Genomic DNA, 27,996 nt, shown 5'->3' with positions numbered 1-27,996 from the left:
TTGGTGTGAGTGTGTCTTTGTAATTGTGTGTCTGCCCTGCGATGGACTTGTGTTCTGTCCAGACCTGTGCCCATTGCTTGCTGAGGTAGGCTCTATTTTTGAAAATGGATGAGTGGACTGTATGGCCGTTTTTTTTTCATTTAGGGTCTAAAACATGTCAGTGAAGTTTATAAGTGTCCGTTCTTAACAGCCATATTCCAACGCTATATCAAAATCATGCAAAATATTCAATATAAAACGTGCTTACTGAATTCTGTGGGCAAAATACCCATACCCCTTCCCCAAAAAAGGAAGAAAAATCACATTTCAAATTATAGTTGATTTTTATTTATTGCCACAAGAATAATTATACATTTTAGTAAGAAAATCAAAAATAAATTTGTATTAAGTAGCCATTTATTTTTAATATTGACTTTTAAAAAAAATAAGCCCACAAGATGTTCCACCATATAAAATATAAACTTTGACACAGCTGGTGCAAAACCACACGTGACAATGTAGACCACGACAGAGAAGAAAGGAATGTCTTTTAAAAGACAAAACACTGTAGAGGGAAATTGGGCCAAACAGCTGTCTACAGGGGTGCTTTCTTAAAGAGTATTCTTTCATCAACTAAGAGCTACAGGTTCAAGCAAGAGAAAAGAGCCTTTCTGTATCTCAAGGATGGACAGAGCTGTGGCAGAAAGGAGCCAGGAGACCTTCTGACACAACTCTGTACTAGTTTGGAACTTTGTCTTGACTGACAGGATAAATGAGCCGGACACAGTGAGCGTCTGCTACTGTTTCTGTAAGCTGCACCTGAGAGATGGCTTTCCGAAGATTAACACAGGGAAAATGAGGCAGGAATTTCATTGCATACTCTGGACATGGATTATAGAGCATTCCCCATTTTCCCTTTAGGGAAGACTCAAATATTCTGTCGTCTATTAGGCTTCTTAAGACTCCTATTCTAGGCAGACTGTCTGTAACTCTTACCCAATTTTTATCGGTCTCCTTACCCTTGCCCTGCTCTGTTTCCAAAGTTATTTTGTTTCCTGACATGTTAAAGCTTAACTAGGGGTGACCGGCCCTGGTACTGGAAAGATTCAATCCAGCAGGTTCGACTTTAAATCATCCATCTCTAAACACAGCTAGCTCATTTTGTTTTGATCAGCTAAGCAGCTGATTCGGTTCATCTACAGTAGCTGAAAGATTCACTGGAAATGAACATTTCAACTCAGCAGCTGGCAAGAACAATGTCTGGCTTAAATGAGGCAGTGCATTTACTACACTTCCCAGTATTCCACACATGTTCGAATCTCTAGAAATCGAGAGCTTAAAGCCTTGGTGGGTTGTTCCTCGTCCAGGATCAGGGCTGGTCACCCACGAACTCAACAGAACGGAGACCCCCTTCACTATTTGGCACCATTTTCCCCACAAATAACAGACCCAATAACTCAACAAGACGAGCACTCCTCAATGGAAATGAAGGTATGTAGGTGTTGCGTTAATTGTCTTTCAGCAGCGGCTGTGTCTCAGACTGAGCCTGGACCCCAGGTGCCTGGACTAATTGAACCAGCCCTAACAAGTTCACAAGATTACTATATTGTTCGTTTTTAGCTAAATTGGATTATTGAAGAGGCTGGTATTGAGGCCACTACGCACTTTGCTCCTCTCACATGGGTGAATGGGTCCGGCTCAATCCAAGATACAGCCTGTGTCCACAAGCTAGCTGCCCAGTCCTTGAATAGTTATGGAATCGTTTCAGTCAGGGAGCCAGTCCAGATTGCAAGATGCGGACCGTGCAATGCAAGATTTCATTAAGAACTCCGGGAGAAAAGAACAGCTTGTGGACAACTGCCCTTTGGAATACATTTCGGAATGTTTTGCGTTACATGGAATCTGTCACCATACAAAACTAAAACCCTTTTATTTTTAATGAAAAAATATTTCTTATATATTTACACCACAATTCAGGTCTGCTGAGCCACAGTGTGAAGCCAGATGGTTGGTTATCATTTTTAAACTGGTCTCAAAGCCACTCGTCCCAGCTCTATCCCATCATGGGCGGGAAGCACTAATGACTCCGACGGCTGTTAAACGATCCTCCAGTTTTCAAAAGGAATTAAAGGACCTAAAATGTTATAAAATAAATATTCTTTATTTCAGTCTACTTCTTAAAAAAACAACAGTTTAAAACAAGAATTTCTTTACGAGACCACAAAAAGGAAAAACCATTGCGATTGCAATCTCACTTCTTTCGTTCTGTCCAGGTCTTGTTCACTGTTTCCTACACACGACTGCCCTTCTACTGTAGGAAATCAGACCTTGATGGCAATGTCCAACTGTTTTGATCCCACTTTTGAACAGTCTTCAGACCCCTTGCACATTCTGGTTTTGCTAATTTGCTTGCAAATGCTCTGGTATCGTGGAACTCAGGGAGTACAGACTCCAGACTGGAACTGTGGTGATGTTCTTAATCACTCTTAAATCAGGATAACGACACACTAAAGAAAACCTCCCTTTAGTTGCTACCACACTATGACCTACTCATTAGCAACTATGCAGAATAAATAAATATATGTCAAACTAAACTGCACTTTTATTTCAAGAGGCAGAGCTTAATTAAGAGGAACATCACACAAGCCTGTAGGATTAACTAAGTACACTAAGTGGGAAACACACAGGTTAAGGACTTTTGAAACGGCAGCATCTGCTCTCTAGGCTGTAGAAAGATACTGTTGTTGCTCCTTTCATTATCACGGCCCATTTCTTACCGATGCACCCAAGACCTCAAACTACAGATCGGTCTCCTGCCCGGAAGTGGGATGAAAAAAGCATACAGAGATCCGACAGGGCTCGCAACGAGAGGAGGAACGTATAAAAGCCATCATCGAGGTCATTAAGCACAGACTTGTTCAAGGACACCTGAAGCTGGCCAGGAATAACCTCCACCACACTAGAGGAACAGTGAAGAGATCGCTCTGATATGTACCGCAGTTCTCAGCCTGGCTGAGAATTCCCCCCTCTTATGAATTTGAAAGCGCGTCAGCTGCCGAGCTAAACGCAGGAATTAAAAAGCACCGGACACCAGCTGCTGGCCGGTCACGCACAAGGCTCATGCAGTATACTGAATGCGGCTGTCCCCCCTCCCTCCCCTGCCCACCCCCTGCCCCACAGATATTGCACAGTCACATCACAAGAACAGACCCGGAAGCACTGAATTAGGAGCTCCAGGACCACAGCCGCTGGATCCGTTCATGGATTTACCCATCAGCCACCTCGTCTTCCAGGTCTCCCCAGCAACCCAGAGCTGGGCTGGCCCCTCGTCTGTCCCACCATCTGGAAACTTTTTGGTACGAGTGACGGCGGGGGCGGTTTTTACTGAGCAGCCCTGACTTGCAAAAGAAGAGCTCCAGCCCACTTTCTCGGGAAGGCAGGAATAGCGACTGCCAGGCCAGCGAAGGTTTTAATACGCGGGGATGCTGCTGGGCTTCCCTCCTCCACCTCCCTCCCCGGTCAGGCTCGAACCCGGAGCACAACGGGAAGGTAAGTGTCGACCCATCAGAGTCTGAACTCCTCTGTCGGTAGCTTGGGCGGCATTCCATCTGGATTCCCTTGGTTTTCGTTGTGGAATCATTTTAAATCGGACTTCCCCAAGTCACAGCCACTGCTGGGCGCGCTGGCTGGGTCGTTGCTTCTTAATAACGGGGCCACCGCTGGCTCGGACATGGCTGGGAATCTACTGCAGACGTGACAGGCATGGTTCACACAAGGCAGGGTCAGTGTTAACCTGGCAGAAAAGTCCTCAAGACCAGCGAGCCTGGTTCAATACTGCAGCAGGTTAGAAATGCTTTATTGCCATATGTAACCGGTACTGTACCAGTACCGGTTACATATGGCAATAAAGTTCAAGTTCAAGTTCAAATGTCCTGCAAAATGTTCAAATACTTTGCGGGGAAAAGAGAGGAGCTGGAATTAAGGCAAGAGAGATGATCTGTTAACAGGAGGGGACGAGGTGGCTGGTGGATGGCTCAGTGCTGGAGTCCAGGCTGGGTTCAGATCAGATCCAAAGCAGGATTGTCATGACCTCACAGTGACCATGCAGAACAACACATTGCCCACCCACCCCCAGTCGCCACCACCACTTTAGGAAACGGAAAATCACCACCACCACCACACATGCAATATTAACCCCCAACCCTCCCCACACATTTAAAAATATAAACAATTTTTTAGGCATTTTACCATTCACTAGAAGCTTTTGCATTTGTTTTTCACCATGTGTCTGCACGTATGTGCACTGATGCAATTTCCTTTCACAGCAGCAGTTGTGCTCAAAGAGGCTGTCGTGTGTAGTTTTGTTGCTTTTGCACCAGGCTGCTGTTCAGCAAAGCGCTTGCTGCGTGCGCAGTACATGACTTGACAAACAGTGTGCAGGTCTGAAAGCAGTTCCATTCAGAGCAGGCCTGAATGACACAGTGACCCCGCAGGGCGCTTTCGGGGTCCAGATGTCTGAGCCAAGGGGATCCCTCGTCTTGCAGATCACTAGAGTTGCTCTCTTTGTTCACCTAGAGCATTTCTTTTTCCTTACGACCACATGCAATTTCATTTGAAGGACGCGGTCAATTCATAATAAAATTGTCATTTACAATAATCCAATACACAGAAACGAATGTGCACACCATGTACTGGAGTGATCTGAGTGAAGTACCTTCTTACAGCAGTGTCCAGCCTGAGTTCTGAACTGCGGACTCACTGCTCCACACTGCTGCACATACAAGGTACCTAATTAAGCTAACGAGAGCTCCTGTGAACTGAAGACTAGAAATCCCCATGCTCATCGAGGGCTCAAGCCTGGGAGTCTTAGACTGAAGGGATTATAACAAAAACCACAAGTCCTCCGCATGTTCAAATACACTGGGTTGTTTCTTTTCCCCCACAGCTTCAACCTTGGAGCAGACGGACATTCTTCAATCTTTGCAAGTTGTGGCCCAATTATGAGATAACGGTAGTCAAGACTCAGAAATGGAAATGAGGAGATAGATGGACACCGTCATCATTCATTTAAATGGCATCGTCGGGTTGGCAATCTAGCTTACTTTCACATCAAGGACTGCTGAAACATTAATACGCTCAAGGATCGTTAAGTGCCACATTTGATAAGTTTTAAACCCTGGCTCAAAAGTGCCGCAGTTTATCATTTTTTTGAGCCTCTCTAATATTTTCATGCGACATGAAATAAAATGGAGAAATTAACTACTGACGTTTAGCTGGGTTAAAAGCCTGTGGGCAGGATCTGGGACACAGCAGAGACAGATTTGGTATCTGAGCTATTTTCTCGGACTTTCGCCCTGAACAGGCCTGTACAGTCCCACAGGCTCTCAGGAATGGACCTCTCTGGACCCCGGCCAGATTATCGGTTTTAAATCCTAGACTTTCTTTTTGAAGGGGGGAGAAGACACGGACGCAGACGGACGCGCGGGCGGAGCGAGGCGGGGGGGGGTGGGGTGGCGCAGGAGGGTCACTTGAAAGCGGACTGCAGCTCCTTGAAGGCCGCCTGCCGCTGCTTCTTCTCCTCGGCCTGCTTCTTCTTCTCCTCCTGCTCCTGGCGGATCTCCGCCTCGAACCGGTTCGACTCGTTGATGGCCTGGACCTGCGGGAGCGAGGGGGGGAGAGTGAGACAGTGAAGAGGAGAAAGAAAACAGAAGAGTCAGTCTCCTGCTGGAACGACGCATCGCACCACGCTTTGAGGCTGGAGTTGTTTAAGCCGAAGGCAGGTTGGACTAAATATTTCAGTCCTCTTCGGACCAGCTTCCATCGTTCAGCCACATGAAACATTCAACAAACACTGTCGCACTGGCTCACGAGAAAGGGCTGCGTCTTCACTCAGCAACTGCAACGTTCGCATCATTGATGTTCGAGAGCGCTGAACCACAGCTCGTTTGTGAAGGAGCTTCAGGATTCTCAAGCCTCCAACATTTAACCACAAAGTATTAGAATAATTATCATCTGTTAAATGGAAACAAAATTTAGGGACCAGGCATTGTGGATCAGCATGACTTTGCTGTCTGGGTAAACAAGACTCAACATGGGTTCAAGTGGCAACATCTGCAACGATTAAGTCTCCCTCTCATTAACTTAATTTTTGAGCTGTGAGATTAACCGAGACAGTAAGCACTTCTAATTAACTAATTAGCACCCTTTATGACCTCAGAAAAACGGTTCAATTAAGTTTTTAAGGCGGAACAGTGGTTAGCATTACCACCTCACAGCTGTGGGGCCCTGCGGTCGATTCTGGACCCAGGGTGCTGTCTGTGTGGAGTTTGCATGTTCTCCCTTAGTTCACATGGGGAGAGCTCTGGGTGCTCCAGTTTCCTCCCTCAGTCGAAGGACATGCCTGTAGTTTTATTGGCTTCTGGGAAGACATGCCCTAGGTGTGAGAGTTTGTGTCTGTGAGTGCCCTGCAATGGACTGGCGTCCTGTCCAGGGTGTACCCTGCCTTGTGCCCGTTGCTGGCTGGGATAGGCTCCAGCTGCCCCGTGTCCCAATTGGAATTGGATAAAGCAACCAGAAAACGAAAGGATGGTCGAAGTCATTAATGAGGAAGTCATTAAGGCCCGAGATGACAAGAAATCCAGAAACACAAGCGAGACGGGATATGCGAGGATTTGCCCATCCTTGTGGGGACCTCGCTGGCGTACCTTGGCCTCAAAGAAGGTTTTGGCTCCCTTCACCCCCTCTGTGGACACATCGATCTCGGACAGGCGTGCCAAGACGTGCAGACCGCTGTCCTCCGCCAGCTCTCCTGCTGCTGCCTTTCGGAAAATTAGCAGGAACTGCAGAGACAGAGGGGAGGGGGGGGGGTTGAGACAGAAGGCCAGGGCAAGAGAGAGGTGGAGCCCAAACAGTCCTGCAGGTAACTCTCACAGCCCCAGCTCCCGGACAGAATAAATGGGATAACACCTCCCACTAGAAGCTGGTTTCTTGTGAAAACGGTTTTATGCCCCTGCAAACCAGGAGACGAAGTCTTAAAATGTATAAGCTTTAGTCTGCATTGGCTTCACTAGTAAAGTGTGGCTAAGGATCTGTGCCTGTGGCTGAAGGTTGCCGGTTCGTATCCCGCAGCCGGCAGAGGAATCCTACTCCGTTGGGCCCCTGAGCAAGGCCCTTAACCCCAGCTGCTCCAGGGGCGCCGTATAAATGGCTGACCCTGTTCTCTGACCCCCAGCTTCTCTCCCTGTGTGTCTCGTGGAGAGCAAGCTGGGGTATGCGAAAGACAAATTCCTAATGCAAAAAATTGTATATGGCCAATAAAGTGATCTGATCTTAATCCTCTCAATAAGGCGAGACAACCAGAGCCCTAGAAACACCGCAAACCATGAGATTTGCTGCAGAAAAGAAATGATCATCAATATCACATCAGGAGAGAGTGTGGTTATTTCGTACAAAAGCTGGGGCAGTGTGCTCAGCAGTATGCACCGAAGGGAACACAAACTAAAACAATGAACACATCTCCTAACATAAATGGCTCCTCTATGAATTGACTATTACTCTGCTCTCCTCCCCACTGAGAGCTGGTGTGTAGGGAGCGTTCTGGCGCACTATGGCTGCTGTCGCATCATCCAGGTGGGGCTGCACACTGGTGGTGGTGGAGGGGATCCCCATTTCCTGTAAAGCGCTTTGAGTGGAGTGTCCAGAAAAGCGCTATATAAGTGTAAGCAATTATTATTAATTAACAAACACTGGCTTCTAGACTGAGGCAACGCTCATGTAGCTCTGAGCTGAAAGACATACTTTGCCCACAAGGGGGGGCTATGTATCTAGACAAGGAAGGCTTGGATTTCCTTGAGAACTGGCTTCAAAGCACCAGGTCTGCAGATAGTTCTGCTCTTCTGTTAAAAAAGGTGCTGTAGTTTTCAGTAACTCTACTGCCATCTTCTTTTCTCAGGACATTCCAAAAACATCAAGTCAGCGACCCAAACGAGGATGACCTATGCCTAGAATTGGAAAAACCGTTTTACAAAGGTTACCTCTGCAATCTTTTGTGGTGGCAATGTTTGTGGAAATAGGCAATATTATTCTTAATTAATATAGTCTTTACACTTTCCTCCATTTTGAGCATTTTCTTTATTGATAAGTCCAAGAAAGAAAATAAGATGCAGAGGACGAACTGGTGAGGTGCATCACTCATTAATGAACCATGTCAACTTACGGGTTAGAAATTAGCCAATACGTCTGTGGTACAGAAGCAAGCCTGGAGAATTCTGGGACTGAATGTGAGAAATTTCAATCTCCTCCAAAGGTCTTCCCAGCTCCAGCAGCCCGGAGAAGCTTGACTGATACCCTGAAGCAGTCACACGACCAAAGCTCTCTCAGAACTAAACCGGCTGCCCTGTCTCCACAGCTGCAGGACCACTCACCTCCCGAAAACTCAGCTTGCCGTCAAAGTCCTCGTCCACCTCCTTGATCATGTTCTTCAGGCCCAGGTGGGTCTGAGGAGCCCCCAGCTTCTCCATCATCAGCTTCAGCTCCATCAGGTCGATGAAGCCATCCTTCCCCGCATCATACCTGGGGGAAACACAGGCAGGCGGGCGTGAGATGGAAAAGATTCCCCGAATTTATTGACAGCAACTCCATTGGCAAAAAAGGTGGCACAATACAATTTAATAATTACAAACAAAGTCAATCAGTAGTGCATTGAGTTCATATGTTCTGCATCAAGCGAGTGGGCTTTTTCTGGGGGGAGTCTGCAAGGGCGATTCTCGCTGTGCTCTTTTGAGGAATTACAGAAGCCCCGTAATTGTCCGTAGGCCTCAACGCTCAGGATCAATCCTCACTTGCAGTTCGGAGCGGCAGTCGGGGATCGGAAGCATTTATGAAGCAAACACGGAGACACTTCTCTGACTATCCTGTTCAGGCATGATAAGTTACCGAGAATGATCAACTAAAGTCGTGAAGCCTGAAACCAATTCATTAATGCGTCCGACAGACAGACAGAACGAGTCTCGGAGACAGAGGAGTACATGGGTGGTACAAACTTTTCCTTGCGGAGATTAAAACCACTGGAATTCTTCCCATTCTCCCAGACAGGTCCAACTGTCTCTCCGCATCTCAGCTGGTGACCGGTGATATGGAACAGCCCTTGGCTTCTCAAGCAGCTGTTCCCTGAAGTCCCCGATATGAACCGACACAGTTTGTGTGAAGTCAGTCCATCTGCTACACAAAAGCCTTCACACACAGAATCACGCTTCAATGACTAGATGTCATTTCTAACCACAGAGCTGCAAACTATTTGCTTCCTGAAAGTCTCCCAACACGAGTCGTGATTTATCGCTTCAGACAATTAATGGTGACTGTTTAAGTGTTACGTCTGACCTTTCCAGCCTCGCAGTGCCAAATCTATCACTTCTCCCCATGAGAAGCTCCAAGACAGTCAGCTCACTTTGTAGCGCAGCAGAAACCACCTCTGAGGATTGGAACGGGTGATTCATGGGTTCTGTAATTAGGCAGGACAGCAGCCTGCTCTTTTTTCCTGCCCATTACGATACAACTGAAGGCACTAAAGAGTCAAAAGCACACAGCACGCTGGGCGCAGAGGAACTTATAAGCAGTTGCCAGAACTGGGAATACAATGTTAATCGATTTAAATTCAAGCGACTAAGACCCTGAGATTTTAACTGTTGCAGTTCTCTGCTTTTATTTCATTAACCTACAAGAGCGATATTTTCTACAAATGGCATGTTCCCTTAAGGCCCTAACACGAGCTGCAGATCAATCAGCAGGTTTCTGGTACTTCAGTTCAGATCTTCTTACACGCGGTTCTTTTTGGTCCCATCTAATTAGTTTCACACGTCTGTGCTGGAAAATAAACGCAGTCTTCTTAGTGCTCAACGCCAGGAAGTACACTGGGATCCAAACTGCTGCTGCACCAGTTCATTTGTCACATGGGTAACGGCGATCACCCTCCACTCCCATCATTAAGACAAAAGTCATAATACAATCGCAGGAGTCAACAGATAAAACATCAGATGGCCATTCTTTATAAGCATAAAACGCTGGTTATACAGTGATCTGCTGCCTTGAAAACTGAACTGGGAACTGGCCTGAGGCTTCACTGTTCCAAATTCAAATGACAAAGCTAAACAAACACAGTCACTGAGCCATGCCAAAGAATAACAACCCATCTAATTGTGCTGCCCGAGACACCTCTGCTGCTGCCCTCTGTGTTGACGTCAGCCATCTTGAAGTCCATGCTGTACAAGGAAACGGTTCTGCACTTAGACCTGCATTCAGGCATGACTGGCAAGCCTGCTTCATACAGTACGCACAGAATTTTACTAAGAAACTCATGAGAAGGTGAGAGACTGAGGTCTTTTTTTTAAAGTAGTAACGGAAAACTAAAACTGGACTTTGATTTAAATTGTGCTGACACAGGAGAGATTATAAATAACATGTTCACGATCTCGCCAGCTTTTGCATTTTTTTGTACTGACTGGATAATGTGGAAATGACCTCAGCAATTTCATCTGGCAGCAGGGGTGCTCAAGGGCAGGATATTCCCTAAGCACAGGTCTCATCGTGTCCACAATTAGAACAATTAAAATCCGCGGTTTACACCTATGAACCCTCACTTCAAAGTCCTGGGAAGACAGCTGTGCATCAAACCACCGCTGTAAGAACAAACAGAACAGCTCATAGCATTTGTTTAAGCAACAGTTAGTTAAAGATAGTCAAACTGTGCCAAACGTTTTAACAGACCAATGAACGAAGAAGCAAAATTCCGCCATTTCTCAAATAACGCATTAAAGACAAAACCTAAAGAAAGAAATCATCATCCATTACACTTAAAAGTATGGCAGCATCCATACAAACCACAGCAGTGCAGCCTACAGTAAAAAGAGGAACTCCTTACTGAGACAAACTAAAAGGTGTTGCTACATTAATAGCAAGCAGAATCCAAGGATTAAATACAGCACAGAGAAAAGGCTGTGAATATGAATTCGAGAATTAGAATTCTATTATTTTGATTAAACAAGGGCAAGAAATCACTGGGATCCATCCAGAAACAGCATGATGGTACCCTTGGATCAATATGTCAATAGAAATACTCTTTCTATTCTGCTCTTGTTTGTTGTGACCTTTTCCATTGTTCTAACGAGCTGGGTTAGTGCATTTTACCTGCTGCGGGCTCTTTTTATAAACCAACACCAGCCACACGTGTCCAGCTTTTCTGTTTTTTGGGGGTGTGGTGTAAACGCATACAAACTGTAGTGTTCTGCTGCTTCTTTAACTTTTAAAACAGCCTGCAGTTCGCAATGCCTGAAATACGCCCGTCTGCCATGCAGCTGATTCCTTGCAAGCCCCTGATCTGTGATGCCACCTCACACCCTTGCAGAAACGTATCCACGTGCTGTGACATTTTGAAACTATCACCTCGCACCCATGAAACACTGTAGGGAAGACTTGGGTTCTTTCTCTACCAGAATGTGGTTTGTGGCCATGGCTTCTATCTTCTGTAGAGGCCAACTCAGATTCACTCTGATCAAGGTGAACCTGCTCACTGTTATTGTGGCTGTTTTTCCTAAAACACTCACATAATCCAGCTGAAGCTGTGAAGGAGGACAGGCAGGGCGCCACTGTACTGCTATGAGCCAAGTAACAGGTTTTGAGCCTGTTTCTGGTTTCACAGAGACCAGTGCACAGAACAAGACTCTACTAAACCCTCAATACATTTTTCTACACAACACAAGGAATTTAAGCAGCAGAAGAACCTTTTAAATTCAGCAGTCTGGCTACAGACCAGCCTGGCATCTGTGCAGAATGCTGTTTTTTGCAATAGCTTTCTTCACTTGAAATGATCTCAGAAATACACAGTTATTTACAGTTATTACAGAAGCTCATGTGCAACACGGTAAGGTGCTTTTCAACATTTCAGATCTCATAAACTGAAGGGGCACAACCCCATCTGATGGTAAATTACTGTTCTAAATTTACGGGCAGGCTATGCTGCCTGCTCACTTTCTCCATTCTCTGCAACTACACAGCCTGCCTGAGCCAACACGTGCTCGACATAAAGGACATCAACCGGCATTTCAAAACAGACGGCTGCACAGGTTAAGAAAAGAAAAAGGTAAATACTCCACAGTTGATTTACAATAACGGCAAGCAGTGTTAACAGTCATAAGATGGCTTTTTATAAAATCTCTTAGACTGAGCCCTGCAAAAAACACAGTACTATCAAAACAGCCCAGTTTAGGCTTCGAAAATATTGTGACAGGTCTTGGGAGTGACTACTGAAATATCTAGAGACAATAATTAACACTGGGTAATAGCAACATCTAAAGTTTTGGGGGAGCTTCAAAGCAAGAAAGGAACTGGGGTGTTAACCTGAGTTGTACCAGCCCTGAGATACACTGATCAAAGGAATGACTGGTTGACCTTGGTTAATTAAGGCCTGGGTAAATGATTAAGGTGTCATCACCAGACCAGGAACTCAAGTAGAAAAGACAGGGGGCAGCAAAGACAGGAGAAGACAGGAGGACACAGTGAGAAAAAAGCGTTGGGCGAGAGCTGCTTGTCAAGATCTTCCACAAAGACCAGACTGGAGTGACGCATTTGAACCTTGTTAAGAGACCTTGCTCTTCTGTTGTTTTTAGGAAACTCTGATCTCCTGTATAGTGAAGACCTAGGTTAAAAATGGCTTCTCCTGGTTAAGGATGCATTTTTAGAATAGGGAGATAGGGTCCTGTTTACTTTGTAGCATCTGGATTTATAGAGACCAAGAGTAACCACAGGTCCTATTCAGTTTAGTTTAGTAGGCAGGTTTCTCTCTCATGTTGGCCTGTGGAGGTGTTATATAGGGTTTGAATACATGGTAGCAGTCTGGGGTTTTCTGGTTAGTCAGGATGTAGGCCTCTGGGAAGCCCTGCTTGTAAATAGAGTGACGTGTATGTTGTGTGTTTATGTTGTGTTTAGTTTGTGTTGTCAGCTGTGCCAAAGAACAGAGAACTCAAGTGTCTCTCATTACACCCACCACTTGCTACATTCTTGCCAAAAGCTTTACAATTGGGGGGGGGGTTATGATTATTGTATTTAATTATTAACCCACTGATATCCACTATTTTCAAAACCCATGTCTGAACCAATATCAGGCATCCAAGATGAAGCTGTTTCCTTAGGCTAAGAATGTTGGCTGTTTAACAATTCTAAGGAACAGCTGGGAAACTAGGATTGGGAGACTGTGCTATTTCACACTTGAGCAAGAACACGATGTGAGAAAAGGGAACATGGGCGCTAACATTTCCTTTAGGCGTCTCTCAACCTCTCTCAGCATGAGGCTCAGACAGGTGGACCAGTCATCACTGCATAATTCACATTTGGGGCAAAAATGCAGATGGCATTCCTGACGCGTTTCAGTAGTTATTAGCAAATGCACACGATTCACCAGCAGAGGGCCGTGTGAATTAACGTCAGTCTTACTGAAGCAACATTTTACCAACTGCATCTCCCCCTTAACTTGCCTGCGGTTTTCTGTTGGGGAATTTCCTATCAACACGAGAGAATCTGTAATTTCACAGTAAGCGCTCTGCTGATTAACTTTTAGAAGTTGGCTTTTGAAAGTGCTTTCTTTTCAAGAAAAGACCCGTTATAAGGCCCCTCATGTCCTTGAGTAAAAACCTCTTTCTCCCACTGAATTCCCTCTCCCATTTAAGCTTTAAGAACTCATTATAGAAATGATTTTCTTCAGGAAATAGTTACTTCACACGTCACTTAAAAAAAAAACTAAAAACAAATTCAAAAGTGAAACTGTTTCACAGAATGTGTTGCACAGAATGCAGGGTAATTGAGAAACGTGTAACTGCTGTCTTTGCTGCAACTTCCATTTCCATTTACATAAAAGATGTGAGGCAAAAGCACTGCAATACCACCAACCGACTAATAAGAACACATTTTACAGACTATCGGGGCTGAATCGATTCCAGCACTGCAGGACTTCAGTGTGTGAAGACTGAGAATCCAAGAGCATGCAAGAGAGATTAAATTCATCATCACTGGCACAGTGCTGATCATCTTTAAGAACGGCCCAAAAGGCATGGATTAAAAAAGAAAATTGAAAATCGATTTTTCAGGGCCATCAATAGTAGCAGAACCGTTCAAGGCACGGCGCGACAAGTACAGCAAGCCCAGTTTTTAAATCTGTTCAGTATACTGCCAATTTTGTCATTATTCCCCGTGGAACCGGAAACCCAGAAGACAAAAGCACACAAGTGGAGAAGGGAATTAATTAGAACGCACTCTCTGCTTGGTTTATCCGATCCTGTTAACGTAGTGCCAGGAGTGAGATGGAAGAAATATTCTGCACATATGCAAAGGATACACAGCCAAACCTCATTAAACCAATCAATTCTGCACCACTGGGAACATAGAAAGCTCCGTTAGCCGTCTCTCTTGGAGAAAGTAGCCCATGACCTTTGTTCTACGCACCTAACAGCAGGTGAACCAACAGCCTGATAAATGCCTGATAACCTGGAAGTGCTTCAGTTCACCCAAAGGAGACCATTCTGTCATTCTGTCTTCAGAAAAGCCTTTACTGAACTGGTTCCATTCTTCACCCCTCTGCTCTTCTTAATACCACCTTCCACGGTCTCCTCTATTGTTATTGTTGTATTGCTGTAATTATAATTGTGTCCTATCTTGTGAAATCTTCTTATTTATTGTTGTAGTCTTCTTATTTATTGTTATTGTCATCCTGTAAAGCGCTTTGAGAAGCCACCTTTAAAGGCGCTATATAAAATAAAGTTTATTATTATTATTCATGGCATTAGCAGATTCCCACTGACTGCAGGTGCGAGTGAGGATTTGCAGATGCTGCCAGTGACAGGGCCCGGTGGTGTCGTCGCACATCAAGCTGCCTGAGCGGCTTGCAAAGAAGCAGAAGACCCAAGGTGTCTGCGGCACTTTGATCTCCTCTCTGGTTTATACGTTGCACAGCCCGTGTCCCTCCTACTGGCAGAATAAAGATCACATTCTGCTCAGCCGCACCAACTACTCCCAGAACTGGAGACAGATCAGGCTACATCTAAGACCTCACTGGGAAAATAATGTACGAAAATCTGGCTAAAACAGCACTTGGAAATACAGCTTGTAAACGCGCTCCATATCCAAATCTGTCATCCTGTTAACATTAACTTCCCAACACGCCACTCTTCACCCTTTCTGCTGGCCAGATCCAAGACAGGCCCGGCGCACTGCCTTGTCTTTCCGGAATTCACCTTTACAGAGAGTTGAAAAATTATCTGTGGCGAGAAAAAACAAACAATTCCAACATCACCAGCCAAGGGCGACACATAGCCGGGATCGCACGCATTTTGGCTCAGAAGGAAAAAGAAAAGAAGTCGAGCTTCAACAGGAACGGTCTTTTCACAGGTCCCAGGTGAGGGAAAGAGAGAGACCCAGGGCCCTGTGATGGAGTCGCCACCAGCTAGCACTGGCACACTGGACGCGTTTCCTCCACAGTAACATGAAGCAGAGGGTCAAAGAGGACACCAGCCTGCTGTCTGCTGCACATTGCAGCTCTCTCCCACGCTCCGGGCTTGGAAACAAGAGTCCCAGCTGGGGCTGGAAAGAAATATTCAAAGGGGCCAAGATTTTTTTTTAAGAGAGGAGGACGGCTGATTCTTCGGCTACCAAATGACCGGAGGCACCTTACAGGATCTGCGATAACCGCAGAAAACCTCCTTTTTCCTCACGTTCTGCGTTGGAGAGGGGTGCAGAAAACTCGTTTTAGTCTCCTCGAGACGATACAAAGCGCCTCTCTGGGACACCCGCCAGGCTCTCTGGGCGAGCAATCAGCTACCCTAGAGACAGAAAGCTATGCACTTTACTAAAAGCACTGCAGTCAACAACAACAGCTTGTTTTTCTCCACATATAAACCTAAAAGGCACAATCACCAAACTCTATATTTTTTTTAGTGCATCAAGCTGATGGCACAAAGCAAACCCAGGAACATTCCTACGAAGCCCATCAGAAAAAAAAACTGCTGAATGTTAGAGTATTATACAAGTTTTGGTAAATAACCAAAAACACTGCGTAACATTGACCCTTCTTGATAGAGGTTGAGGGGTTCTGCTTTCTGTGGCTGTTTCACTTAATGGCTTCTTCTCTGACTGCACAGAAGGAAGAAAACTTCCCAGTTGCGCTATTCTGCAAGAAAAAGAGGAATCCTGTTAACAGCTCTGTTCTCGTTTTGTCTCGGCCACTAAGTCTGAAGCAACTTCCTGTGCCCCCCCCCACCATAACCATGGCAACATCACCTTCGATAAAAATATAAAGGTGGCCCTCATGAACAGCTGCTCACACAGCTTGCCCTTTCTCTCCAACCCCCTAAAACTGTGGAGCGACAAAATCAGTCTAAAGGCTCACAGGACTTATTGTGCTATTCAGTTCTCTGAGGGGGCAAAGACTGCAGATGAACTCTTCTGTAGTTCAGTAATTAGGGTTTAACAGTCACTGGGATGTATAAAGCTCCACATACTACACACTTTAGCAGACTCGATCAAATATTTATAGGTAACATCAAACAGTTACATCTAAATTATGTGCACTGCAGTGAATTTGCACTGACTCCCAATGCATACTGCTGTGAACAGACAATAAGAAACTGAAAGATCACTGGAAATAAATTGTTCAGACACAGAACAGCAACAGGCACCTCGGGAGTTTGTGCTTCAGAGCAATAGGGCATTTCTAGCGACACAGATGAATATCAATATTTTAATGTGCACAGAACTAGAGAGTGCTTCCACAGCGCAAGGATAGCTGCACCAGACCTCGACTGGAATACAGTAGCTTCTCCCGTAGAGATCTGTATCGCTAATACCAACTAATACCACAGGGAGTAATGAAAATGATCTATTCCTGGGATGCTTGGTTAATCTCCAGTGCTAAGCCACAGGTACCGCAGTGACAGAGCAGAGAGCTTGATTCACAGCTACACTCATCCACGATCATCCAGCCAGAGACAACCACAATGCTGTCCTGCACCTGGGCAATGTCCGATTACAATTCAGGCTACAGGCTCTTATAGAAAGAGCCTTGCCGTTTTCACTGTTCACAGTGTCCTGCACAGACTGCAAGAGGTCCACTGTCACTACAGGCTGGTTCAAGAGCCTCTGATCTCTACTTTCATTGTAATGTCACTTTCAGAAACCTCAAAGCCTTTGCTCCTGTGAGCAAGCCCCTGTGAGAGACACACGCTCCCCGGTTTTCAAAATCCATCACAACTTCATTCTGCTAAAGGAACTTCAAACAGTTCCCATACCTGACACCACTCTCCACAAGCCCCCGAGAATCAACAGCGACAGTCTCGCATTGAAATTGCACTGACAGAGATCTCAACTGCTCTGGGAAGAAAACGGAACCTGAGCCCTGACTAAAAACAAAATGCAAAGTTGTTTTAACACCTCCCACTAGAAGCTGGTTTCTTGTGAAAACGGTTTTATGCCCCTGCAAACCAGGAGATGAAGTCTTAAAATGTATAAGCTTTAGTCTGCATTGGCTTCACTAGTAAAGTGTGGCTAAGGATCTGCGCCTGTGGCTGGAAGGTTGCCGGTTCGTATCCCGCGGCCGGCAGATGAATCCTACTCCGTTGGGCCCCTGAGCAAGGCCCTTAACCCCAGCCGCTCCAGGGGCGCCGTATAAATGGCCGACCTTGCGCTCTGACCCCCAGCTTCTCTCCCTGTCTGTGTGTCTCATGGAGAGCAAGCTGGGGTATGCAAAAAGACACATTCCTAATAGAAGAAATTGTATTTGGCCCATAAAGTGATCTGATCTTATCAAGAGAAGTAGGAGGTGCACTGAGAATCCCAGCGTAGTCCACATCAGAAGAGCTCACCTCTGGATTGACGTTTTCTGCCAGGTTAAAGCCTGGCAAAAGTGTTTTAACAGCTTCAGTGGCCTTGAACCTTCCCTTTCTGTTCTGTGCAGCACTCCTTATTTTTTCTCTCTCTCTCTCTCTCGCTCTCTCTCGCTCCGTGTGGTGACCAGCTCTCCTCGCAGAAGGTGGACCTTGTGCCAGAGCCCTGCCTGGGCAGGACAGGCGAGACCAGGAACTCTCCAGGACCCGACCTAAGGTGGGCAAGGCCTACGGGAATCGACAGCGTGCCTGGGCGCCGCTGTTACCCTGCAGAGCGGCCTGACCAGCAGCGGTTCAGGGCTCAGTTTCTGTTCCTCTGGAATCAGAATGCCGGATGATACGTGTCACAAGCTCAGGAACAAGTGTTGCAAAGAAAAAAAAAACATTTGTAGAGGCTGAATAATATCCTGAACATAAACTGTGTCAGGTGTCCGTCTGAGGCTTCTCCCACAATGCAAACACCATCACAGCCAGGACTGGCCCAGGTGTCATAAGTCACTTTTTATTCAGAGATGAAAAATGAAAAAAAAAAACTATAGCGTTTTGGCTGTGGAGCCTCTTGATTTGGTTGGCTGTTTTAATCCTCTGCTGATGCACCTTCCCACTAATTTACCTTGCTTTTGCAAACCCAGCTGAGCATAGGTTCCTCTCCTCCTGCCACAGTGAACTGTAGCACGTTCGCTGGTCCTCAAATCTCGTACTGTGGTGGGACAGCCCTGCTGGGGGCCTCTGCAAACCCATGGTGGGGCTTGTCTCCGAGACGAGGCTGTGGTCAAAACTTCCTGGGTAAGAAGTATGTTTTGGGTTCCCACTCTTAGCTGAATGCTTACTAACCTGTCTCCTTCCTAAAAAATAAGTCACTGAAATGGAAATGCCCTGTTTTGTACACAATTTTCAATCGCATTCTTGGAATGACTGAGGAATTAATTTGTTGCCAAGGCAAGGACAGCTAGCAAAACATTTTGAAACATTTTGGACAATGGCATAGCAGTATTCTCCGAGAAGCTCATACTGGGGCACCAGATCAAACACAGGATTAGAAGCTGCTCTGGTTCTGGAAGGTGTGGAAATTCTGGGATTTGATTTGTTGCTTTTCCCGGAATTGTTGCTGTAATCCCGGAGTGCTTATAGTGCAGCAGAAAGCAGAGCTCTGTCTCCGATTCTCCCTGCCAATGGTGGGAAGCACAGCCTGTCCTCTTTAAGCAGCCAGGTCTGCCTGTGTCACCCAGATAATGGTCTTGCACTTTCTGAATTTATATTTTCCTGTCCCTTTTCACTTGGAGTGTGTCCTGTAGCGAGTTCTGCGTAATTCTCTGGAGCTGTCTTTGTTGTTAACTGTGAATAACCATGAGTACTGTATCTCCACTCCTGTGAAGACAGAGAGTTCCTCTTCAGTTCCTTGCAAATCGGATATTCTTCACCCCTCTTCTGTCCATAACCTGCTAATCCGCTTTCAATTCCATCTTTTCACAGGTGCTGCAGAAACGTGTACTGTATGTAGCAAGTAAAACGATCCAAAGAATTAACCATTGGACTCTGAAGGACATGTCCACCAGGATAAGACAAAGCAATCTACAATCTAATCACAATCATGTCGGTTGAGCTTTTACATAAACAGAACATCTTCCCTGGTCCACTAATACTTACTGGGTACTTTCCACTAACTTAACAAGTGTGAGCCTGGAATTTTTTCAAACATCCTGTTATTCCTTGGGTATTTTGCAAATCAGTCTCCAAAACAACCCCTTGGCTGTAAAGACAAAAGAAGCACAAGCAGGTTTTTGTCTTGTCTTGAAGCACATTCATATACTGTATACAATTAAGAGCATACAAATGTATAAAAGTTTCTCCAGCTACTGTATTTGGGGGGGGGAAATCCGAGATCTTAAAATAAATACCTAAGCAATTGTGTCAAAAACCAGATGAACTGAATTCTCAGGCAGGTTGTGATGCACAATTCTCATTTGGTTCTGGAATTTGGCGCAAGTTCCCAAGCGAGGTTGTGATAAGGACAGACACAGGGAGTGTTCTGTTCCGTGTTCCTTCCTCTGCCATCTCCTTGATATCCTGAGGACTCGGCTCTTTCAATGGGTTTAAAGTACAGACTGCACCGTGGGCGTGACTGTAGATCAAGTGGACACAGGTGCACAGAGGAATGTGTAAGAGAGGCACTGAGCCTGGTACAGAAGTGACCTCACGCCTTTGAAACCTTTGGGTAACGCAGAAGACGATTTGGAATTCTCCACTGGCAGAAGACCTGCTCTTCTGGTGTAGCGGAGTCTGCTGCTGTCTAGGCGTGATCCACTCTGAACCAGCAGAACTGCGCTCGTCCGTTCGGTGAGGTTTTGTTTGGAGTGGAAATGACTCCCATTGCAGCCAGCTGTCCTCAGATGTATGTTAAAGGTTGAAGCGCTTGAATGTGACACAAAATGTGTTTTTGAAGAAACCTTAGATAAAAAAACCCATCAACTTACTACTGGGAGGTCTGGTGGCACAGTAGGGAGCACTGCGGTCTCACGGCACTAGGGCCCTGGGCACAATTCCAGACCCCGCTGCGCTGTCCGTGTGGAGTCTGCATGTTCTCCCTGGTTCACGTGGGTTTCTTCCCACAGTACAAAAACATATTGGCAGGCTAATATGTTTCAAGAAAAACCATCCCTGGTGAGAGAGTGTGTCTGTGAGTATGCCCTACAATGGACTGGTGTCCAATCCAGGTTGAACCCCACTGGTGTCCGGAGCTGGGACAGAAGATTCCCTGTACAACACTGACGGGTTGAGAGGAAGAGTGCAGATCGCAGCCGCAATACAGACAGGAAAGAGAGGTCTGGATGCAAGGAGGAGTGAAAAACGGGACTCTCGTGATGAGTTTCAGAGAGCAAGCCAAAGGAAGAGGGGTGTCACAGAATATTTCTTGGCTGGGTATTAAAAAATATTAAATGAAAATAATTTCAATGATGCGATTGAAAAATACATTATTCATAACATTCTATATACACACACAATAATAGTGCTATTCATACAGGGCTTTAGCTTTTTCATCTGGAACAAACATACAGGAGTGAGTTTTCTTGCTTGGCCAGCCTAATGAAACAGTTCATCAAGGATATCAATCAATGTTAAGATTACTGCCTGAAACCACAACTTCTTGATTGATTCTTTAAAATCATCATTGCTAACTATTGCATCATGCACTGGAGTGCCAGGTTAAAGTCTATACGCAATTGTGAAACACTGGCCACTCTTCAGGAGGTTTTCCGACAGAAAGTATTGGCCTTTCAGCAGAACCTGCTGACAGCCACATTCTGGCCCCTTCCCCAGTCAGGGAATCCAAACTCCTCAGCTTCACGGTGATCACGGAGAGTAATGAAAGAGTTCTTGTGCTGCAGAGTTTTTTCTTCTGATGAGCCAAAAGACGGAGAGAGATTATCGCACGTAAGATCTACACTATAGCCTTGTCACTGCCATTCAACAAGCAAAGACAACAGGCATTTCCTGGTCTGATTTTGGAGAAGGAGGCAGAGAACCCAGCCTGGTTTTCACGAGGACAGACGTTCGCCGGTAACCAGCTTATAAAGAAACTGAATAAGTGGCTTTTTAAACCTCCATCTTTAATGGAATTAAGTCTGTTTGATGTTCCTCTTCTGTATAATCAATGTACGTCACACTGGCGCTGTCAGATATAAGTCGAAGTTAATTAAGGAGGAATGCACACTACAGCGATGAGTCAAGTGGTTTCAGCAACCAGATTTTCTTCCAGTAAACTCTTTACTATTTCTTCTTGGGCTTGGTCCTTTTGGCTTTTGAATCTGATCAGAGACTTTTTTTTAACCTCCTACATCAGCATTACTTTAAGCACCTCTCACCTCTTAACAAGGCAAGACTGCTAATAGGCCCAAGCCCTCAGTGAGCCTCTCTGTGTAGCCATTCAGAGCCCGTTCCCGAGAAGGAAGTTATTAGCTGTACCTCTGTGCTCAGGAAAGAGTCAGACAGGGCGACTAGATAAGACTTCTCGGTACTTAAGAGGAAGAGCAAATGGCCCTGACTTCCTCAATCACAGAACCATTCAGAGACCCAGAGGAAACTAAACAAAAATTCAAGGTATTTGGTTACATCTACGTGATCAGACTCCCTGCCCTGCTAATGTACTGAACTCCTGTAAAAGTCAAAGACAGTTTGCATATCAGGACAGGAACTGTATGAAGACTCTACTGCTCTACTCAAACACTATCCATAAAAAATATAATGGCTGCATTTCTCTGTAATTAGCTCTACTGTCGTCAATGACCCTAAATATTCAAACACAACATTCTCCATTTACAGCTATTAAAAAATGCACACGCAACATTGTCCTCAGGTAGTATTCTTTGTCTGCAATGTGATGCAGTAAGAACTGAAGTACAGTAACACTCCGTCAGCCTTTGGGGAAAAACGGTGATTTGAAAGCTTGTTAAAAGAGCAATTGCCAGGGATAGTAAGTGGATTTGCAGACGTGACTATAAGTGAGAACCACCGACAGGGGTGGCAAAATCTCACTCTGTGCTTCAGCCCTCTGACAAACGCCAGGCTGATCGCCGCCTTGACGTTGAATCAAACAGACTGGGCCGATCTCATCAGTTCCCATTACAGAGCCGATACAGGGACCCCCCGCCGCGTCTCTGCCTGCAGCCCCGCTGCTGCAGAGAGAGGCTCGCTCCTGCCCAAGGTGACCCACCGAGCCGAATCACAGCTGGTGGGAGCAGGGCCTGAACGCCAACGGATTACAGGCCACAGCGGCTTCCAACACGCTCTGTGTGCTCCACGACTTGATCGACAACTTTTTTATTCAACGACGAATGGTATTGCAGGTAGAAGCGATACAAAATATTGCCGTTTCCGCTGTCATCTTTCATTTTACAGTCACGTTACTTTAACTATGAATACCACTCCACCATAGGTGGGAGGCTACGTACAGAAATATAATTAGCAAAAACAAACAAGTAATAATCCATGCTACGTCTTCTTTCGCAGAATAAAAGGTCTCAATGTGGTCATTCATTTAATCCAGGCTTGCCAGTATTTGCTTAACCTCCCTGCCTGTAACCAAAGAGAAATTTGTTTTTTTTTCCCCGTTATATTAATCTCCTTCACAACACTGATCAGATGTTGAGGGGAGTTCTTTAATAAACCAGTTGCGTGAGATTTTTTTCTTCTTACTGGCAGCTAAAAGAATTGCTAGTGCATACTGTATATCTATTCTTCACCTCCAAGGAATCAAAAGTACAAATTACCCAAATACATAACAGAGAATTTAAATGGAGACATTTTTAACATTGGTTTCACAGAAAAAAAAACAACAGTTCCTCGATCCTTGTTATAGCCAATGATTTCAAATGCTTTCTCTTGGGGTATGGCATGGCAACACTGTGCACAGCAGAATGATGTAATTAGAGAACTAATAAACTCAGACTCAGAAAACCCCAAAACACACACCCCTTATTGAAAGGCATAGCTGAGTAAATCATGGATTCTTTCCACTGTTCGAAGTCAGACTGGTATGCTGTACTTCCTAGCAAGTTCGTTTTTAGTGCCCTAATTCGCACTCAGCATGAGGGGACAGCCACAAAACTGAGACTGTGAATGACGAGTCAGCGTGTGGTTTGAGCTCATCCTGCCCTCCCATAATTAAAGCTCTTTAGACATGGTGGAAGACCATGCAAGACCAAAATCTAGCAAGACCAAAATCTCTCCTTCAAATCCAGCTGACTTCTACTCATACAGTATGAGCACTGGAAGCACACACTGGGAGATCTGGTCCACAAAGGGGCTTAGAAAACACATTTCTAACTTCAAGTTCTCCTTTGGAGCAGCAGGTTTGTGTCTTAGTATCCCTCTGGAACACCCTCCATCGAAAATAAACCCCGCTGCCACCAGAACCAGCAGCGCAAGTTTGAAAGAAGTCTGTAAGGCATGCAGAAAAGTAGGCCTCAGATGCTGGGGTTCTGCACTGCTGAAGAACAGCTTGTGAAAAGATACAGCGTTTTCAGGTCACGCCGCACGGCGCTGATTAATGGCAGTGACACACTGTGTTCAGGGCAGCAAACTGCCTCATGCGCGGAACAAAAGCAATGCAGAGAAGATAACCGCGCAAGGTGAACGAGGAGGTGGGGGGGAACTGAACACTTACTGCAGGAGACGCTAAAGTAAAAGGTGACCTCTCTGAATCCCCGACTGCCAATAAAAATCCCCTGAGGGACAATATCCCGTTTCAATTCCAGCCGTGTGAAGTGTTTGATCTCTGCTGAGAAGAGGTCAGGCCCCAACATTTGTCCCTTTATGCTGAAGCAAGGCGCAATCTATCCTTGCACCAAATTCATTTTAATTTCATACAGTCTGTCCCTTCTGTCTTTCTCAAGGGCACCTCAGATGTCGAAGTTGAAAACGCAAGCAGCAGCTGAACACCCACGATTAAGTGCCCTGCCCAGAGCAACAGAGGCGCAGGTCTAAAAAAAGTAAAATCCATATTTATGTAGGGAAGGAGCCAGGGTGTCATTTATAACTGGAATATATTATGATTTTTCAGGATCTGATGAAATACGTTTTTTAACTCAAGATTGCATACCCTGGGCCAGCAGGGTGGCGCAGTGGTTATCATTGCTAACTCACAGCACTGGGGCCCGGGTTCAAGTCCAGCCCTGGGGTGCTGTCTGTGTGGAGTTTGCATGCTGTCCCTGTGTTCATGCAGGCTTCCTCCGGGCGCTCCGGTTCCCTCCCACAGTCTAAAGACATGCTGGTGGGTTCATTGGCTTCTGGGAAAATTGGCCCCTGGTGCGAGTCGTGAACTGGAAGAAGCGGGTTTGAAAATGGATGGATGGATTAATTACAAGCCAATCAACTTCTGTCGCTTGGAGAATCCTGTCATACCCACATGACCCAGGCCTGCGACTCCTGATACCTGGATCGTGAAGCTCGACCTCTCTTCCAATCGAGCTGGTTGAGCCACTCGGAAGGCCACAACTGCAAAGACTCCTCAGTTTCCACAGAGAGGACGTCTCGGCCTGGACAGCAGAAAGTACAAGGGCTGCCGTCCTGAACAGAACGAAGTGCTTTCCTGATCCGCCAGCACACGCGCTGTTGTACAATGAGTCAGCTCGCCTGCTGAAGCTCGACGTGTTAGAGCTGTTCATTTCAATTCCCCCCGAGGGGATCTGGAGCTGCCTCGCAAGCTGGGAGCAGACCAGTATTCAGACTCCCGGCAGCCTGCGATACTGCACCGCTCCCTGCAGACATCATCTACAAGCACCGGTCAATCTGCTGAGGCTCAGCGCCAGCCACAGCAGGACCATCACCACAGAAGGACAGAGCACAGCTGAGCTGTAGGCAAAACGAGCCGGGATACAAAAGCCGGCTGTATCGGAGGGGCTGAGAGTCCCTCTTCACGCAAGGTGAGATTCTGCACAGGTAGTGATGGCACAAGCCCAGCAACAGGAGAAGACCAAGGCCTAGGGCACAGTAACTCGAGTGCTAGCGCCACGACCCCCTTCTGTGTCAACCTCAACCTCAAGTCTAAGGACTTGTAAGTTCTCTGCTGTCAAATGCCAACCATACATTTTCTAAACGCTGCCTCCGATTTAGGGATGGCCCCAGAGGAGCCGCAGTCTATCCCAGCAAGCAGCAGCAGGCACAAGGCAGGGTACACCCTGGACAGGACGCCAGTCCATCACAGGCCATCCTCCCCCCCCCCCCCAAGGCATTTCTCCAAAACCGCAGTGGAATAAACCCCCGTCCAGAGCAAAGAAACAATTTGGGCCTCGCATTTCATTTCCATCAAGAAACGCAACACTGGAGATACCTTTGAAACCAATACAGCGCCCAAGCAAAGCAAACAAATGAAGTCATGCCTGCATTTTGTGGAACACCTTTGTTCAACAACACAACTATAATGATACTGTCCAATGACGGGGGGCACTGTAAGAATTGGGGAGTTCTCTGCAAGGAATTCACCCCTCCTTGTTTCTTTGAGTATTTCAAATATTACCCTCCCATTTATTAAGCTTTTATCCTGATGCTGATCTGATGTTACCTGCCCGTATCCCTGAAGTTAACAGTGTCACTGAACACGGCTCATTAAGGGCTAACTCAGTGACGGGTATTATCTGTTAATGGTGCACACCTGGATGTCTCTACATATGAGCTACATGGGCAGATGGTCCTGACAATGTAGAGACTGCATTCAGGACCTCCCTGCCCTGCAAGAAACCCAGGCCCTCACACGAAAACAGCACACAACTATTAACCCCATTCTCTTCAAGGCCATTTTTTTTTTCTTGTCATAAATTGGTGTTTATGTTAGATGGGGGGGGGACGACTCTCCTTTTCCTGAAAAAAAATTGTTTATACAAGTTCTATAGAAAGAAAGAAGGATGGTTTCCAACTTGACAAGCCGATGAAAGGGGAAAAGAAACATGACCACTTAAAGGAAAGCTGCATTTGAAGTGAATTTTGAGGAAAACCGAATCGCCACCATTCTGCACTGGCACTGGATTACCGTCTAATTGAAATAACATGGTTCATGCAGTCTCTGGATGCGTTTTCTACTTAAAAATGGATTTGGCTTAATGCTGCCACAGCAAGCCTTTAGAACACGGCTGGGAGGGACTGAGGCCTCTGCTCTGTTGAGGCTGCAGTGCCGAGCGGAGATCTTCATGTTGAGACAGCTATTTGTTTTGCAAGGCAGAGATTCCTTTCGCCTCCCATCGCTCGTGTCCCAACAGGACTCGGGAGCTCAATTACAGCACTACAGTACAGTCGAGTCCTGATTATCCGACCTAAACGGGACCGATAGTATGTCGGATAATTGAAAATGTCGAGATAATGCAGAAAATGTGTAGACAAATCATAGATTAACGGAAGTGCAGTATAAGTATGAAATCTGGTTTATTAATCTACTGGAAAAAGAGCTTTCTCATTATGATTCGGACCTTTGACAGGCATGCCCTTATCCCCTTGCTGCGTGAACCACGAACAAACTTCACTGACCTTTTCATCTTCACATTTCTTCAGCGTTTTTCTGTCCCTCGGTCCTTCAACTGAGGCCCGATCAGAGCACCACTTGTCTATCTCAGTTCTTTTCCTCTTCCAGTCACCAGCTGTATCTCGTCCCACACCGCATTCAGACGCAATGTTCTGCCTGGACTCGCCACCCTTGCCATGTGGTCCAGGGGCTGCAGCCAACAGCTGAAGAGCTATACAACTGGCAACTCCACACCGGGTTCCCTGAAAACAGCCCACAAATTCCCAAAGGGTGTGGGTGACGTAGTAGCAGCTACTTGGAAATGCTGTGATTGTGGGATGAAGAACTGACAGAGCAGGTCTGTCCTCAACAGTACAGTATGGGATAACCGATGATTCAATCAGGAAAGAAGAGTACTTCAGGAGCAGCACTGTGGACAGCACTGTACTGGGATCACAGAGCACTGGGGACAGCACACAGAGCACTGGGGACAGCACGCTGTACTGGGATCACAGAGCACTGGGGGCAGCACTCTGTACTGGGATCACAGAGCACTGGGGGCAGCACACAGAGCACTGTGGACAGCACTGTACTGGGATCACAGAGCACTGGGGACAGCACACAGAGCACTGGGGACAGCACGCTGTACTGGGATCACAGAGCACTGGGGGCAGCACTCTGTACTGGGATCACAGAGCACTGGGGACAGCACACAGAGCACTGGGGACAGCACGCTGTACTGGGATCACAGAGCACTGGGGGCAGCACGCTGTACTGGGATCACAGAGCACTAGGGACAGCACACAGAGCACTGGGGACAGCACGCTGTACTGGGATCACAGAGCACTGGGGGCAGCACTCTGTACTGGGATCACAGAGCACTGGGGGCAGCACACCCTACTGGGATCGCAGAGCACTGGGGGCAGCACACAGTGCACTGGGGGGCACAGAACACAGTGCTGGTACACTGGTCTATTTCCAAATAGATCAGCAGATCCACTTTTTAGTGATATCGTGTCCACAGTACATTGTGGGGCAAAAAGCCTCCTCTCATGGGGAACATATCCATGACCTACAGTACAATGACTACTCCTAGAAAATCACTGGTGA

General features: G+C 46.2%; 1 protein-coding gene across 1 annotated transcript in view; it reads right to left on the bottom strand.

The window, feature by feature from the left end:
* Positions 1 to 304: 304 nt before the first annotated feature.
* Positions 305 to 27,996, bottom strand: part of efhd2 (EF-hand domain family, member D2) — a 47,156-nt gene continuing 19,464 nt past the window's right edge. Inside the window, exons 2-4 of the mRNA XM_088617420.1 lie at positions 8,403 to 8,550; positions 6,684 to 6,818; positions 305 to 5,635 (exon numbers count right to left, since the gene is read on the bottom strand). Of these exons, the coding sequence (XP_088473546.1) occupies positions 5,504 to 5,635; positions 6,684 to 6,818; positions 8,403 to 8,550 (415 nt within the window). The 3' untranslated portion in view covers positions 305 to 5,503. The remainder of the gene's footprint in view (positions 5,636 to 6,683; positions 6,819 to 8,402; positions 8,551 to 27,996) is intronic.

Source organism: Lepisosteus platostomus, chromosome 23 (genome assembly GCF_059453375.1).
Source record: "Lepisosteus platostomus isolate fLepPlt1 chromosome 23, fLepPlt1.hap1, whole genome shotgun sequence".
In the NCBI taxonomy this organism is placed as follows: Eukaryota; Metazoa; Chordata; class Actinopteri; order Semionotiformes; family Lepisosteidae; genus Lepisosteus; species Lepisosteus platostomus.
The sequence above is the reverse complement of the archived record's forward strand: the minus strand, read 5'-3'. Positions and strand labels throughout refer to the sequence as shown.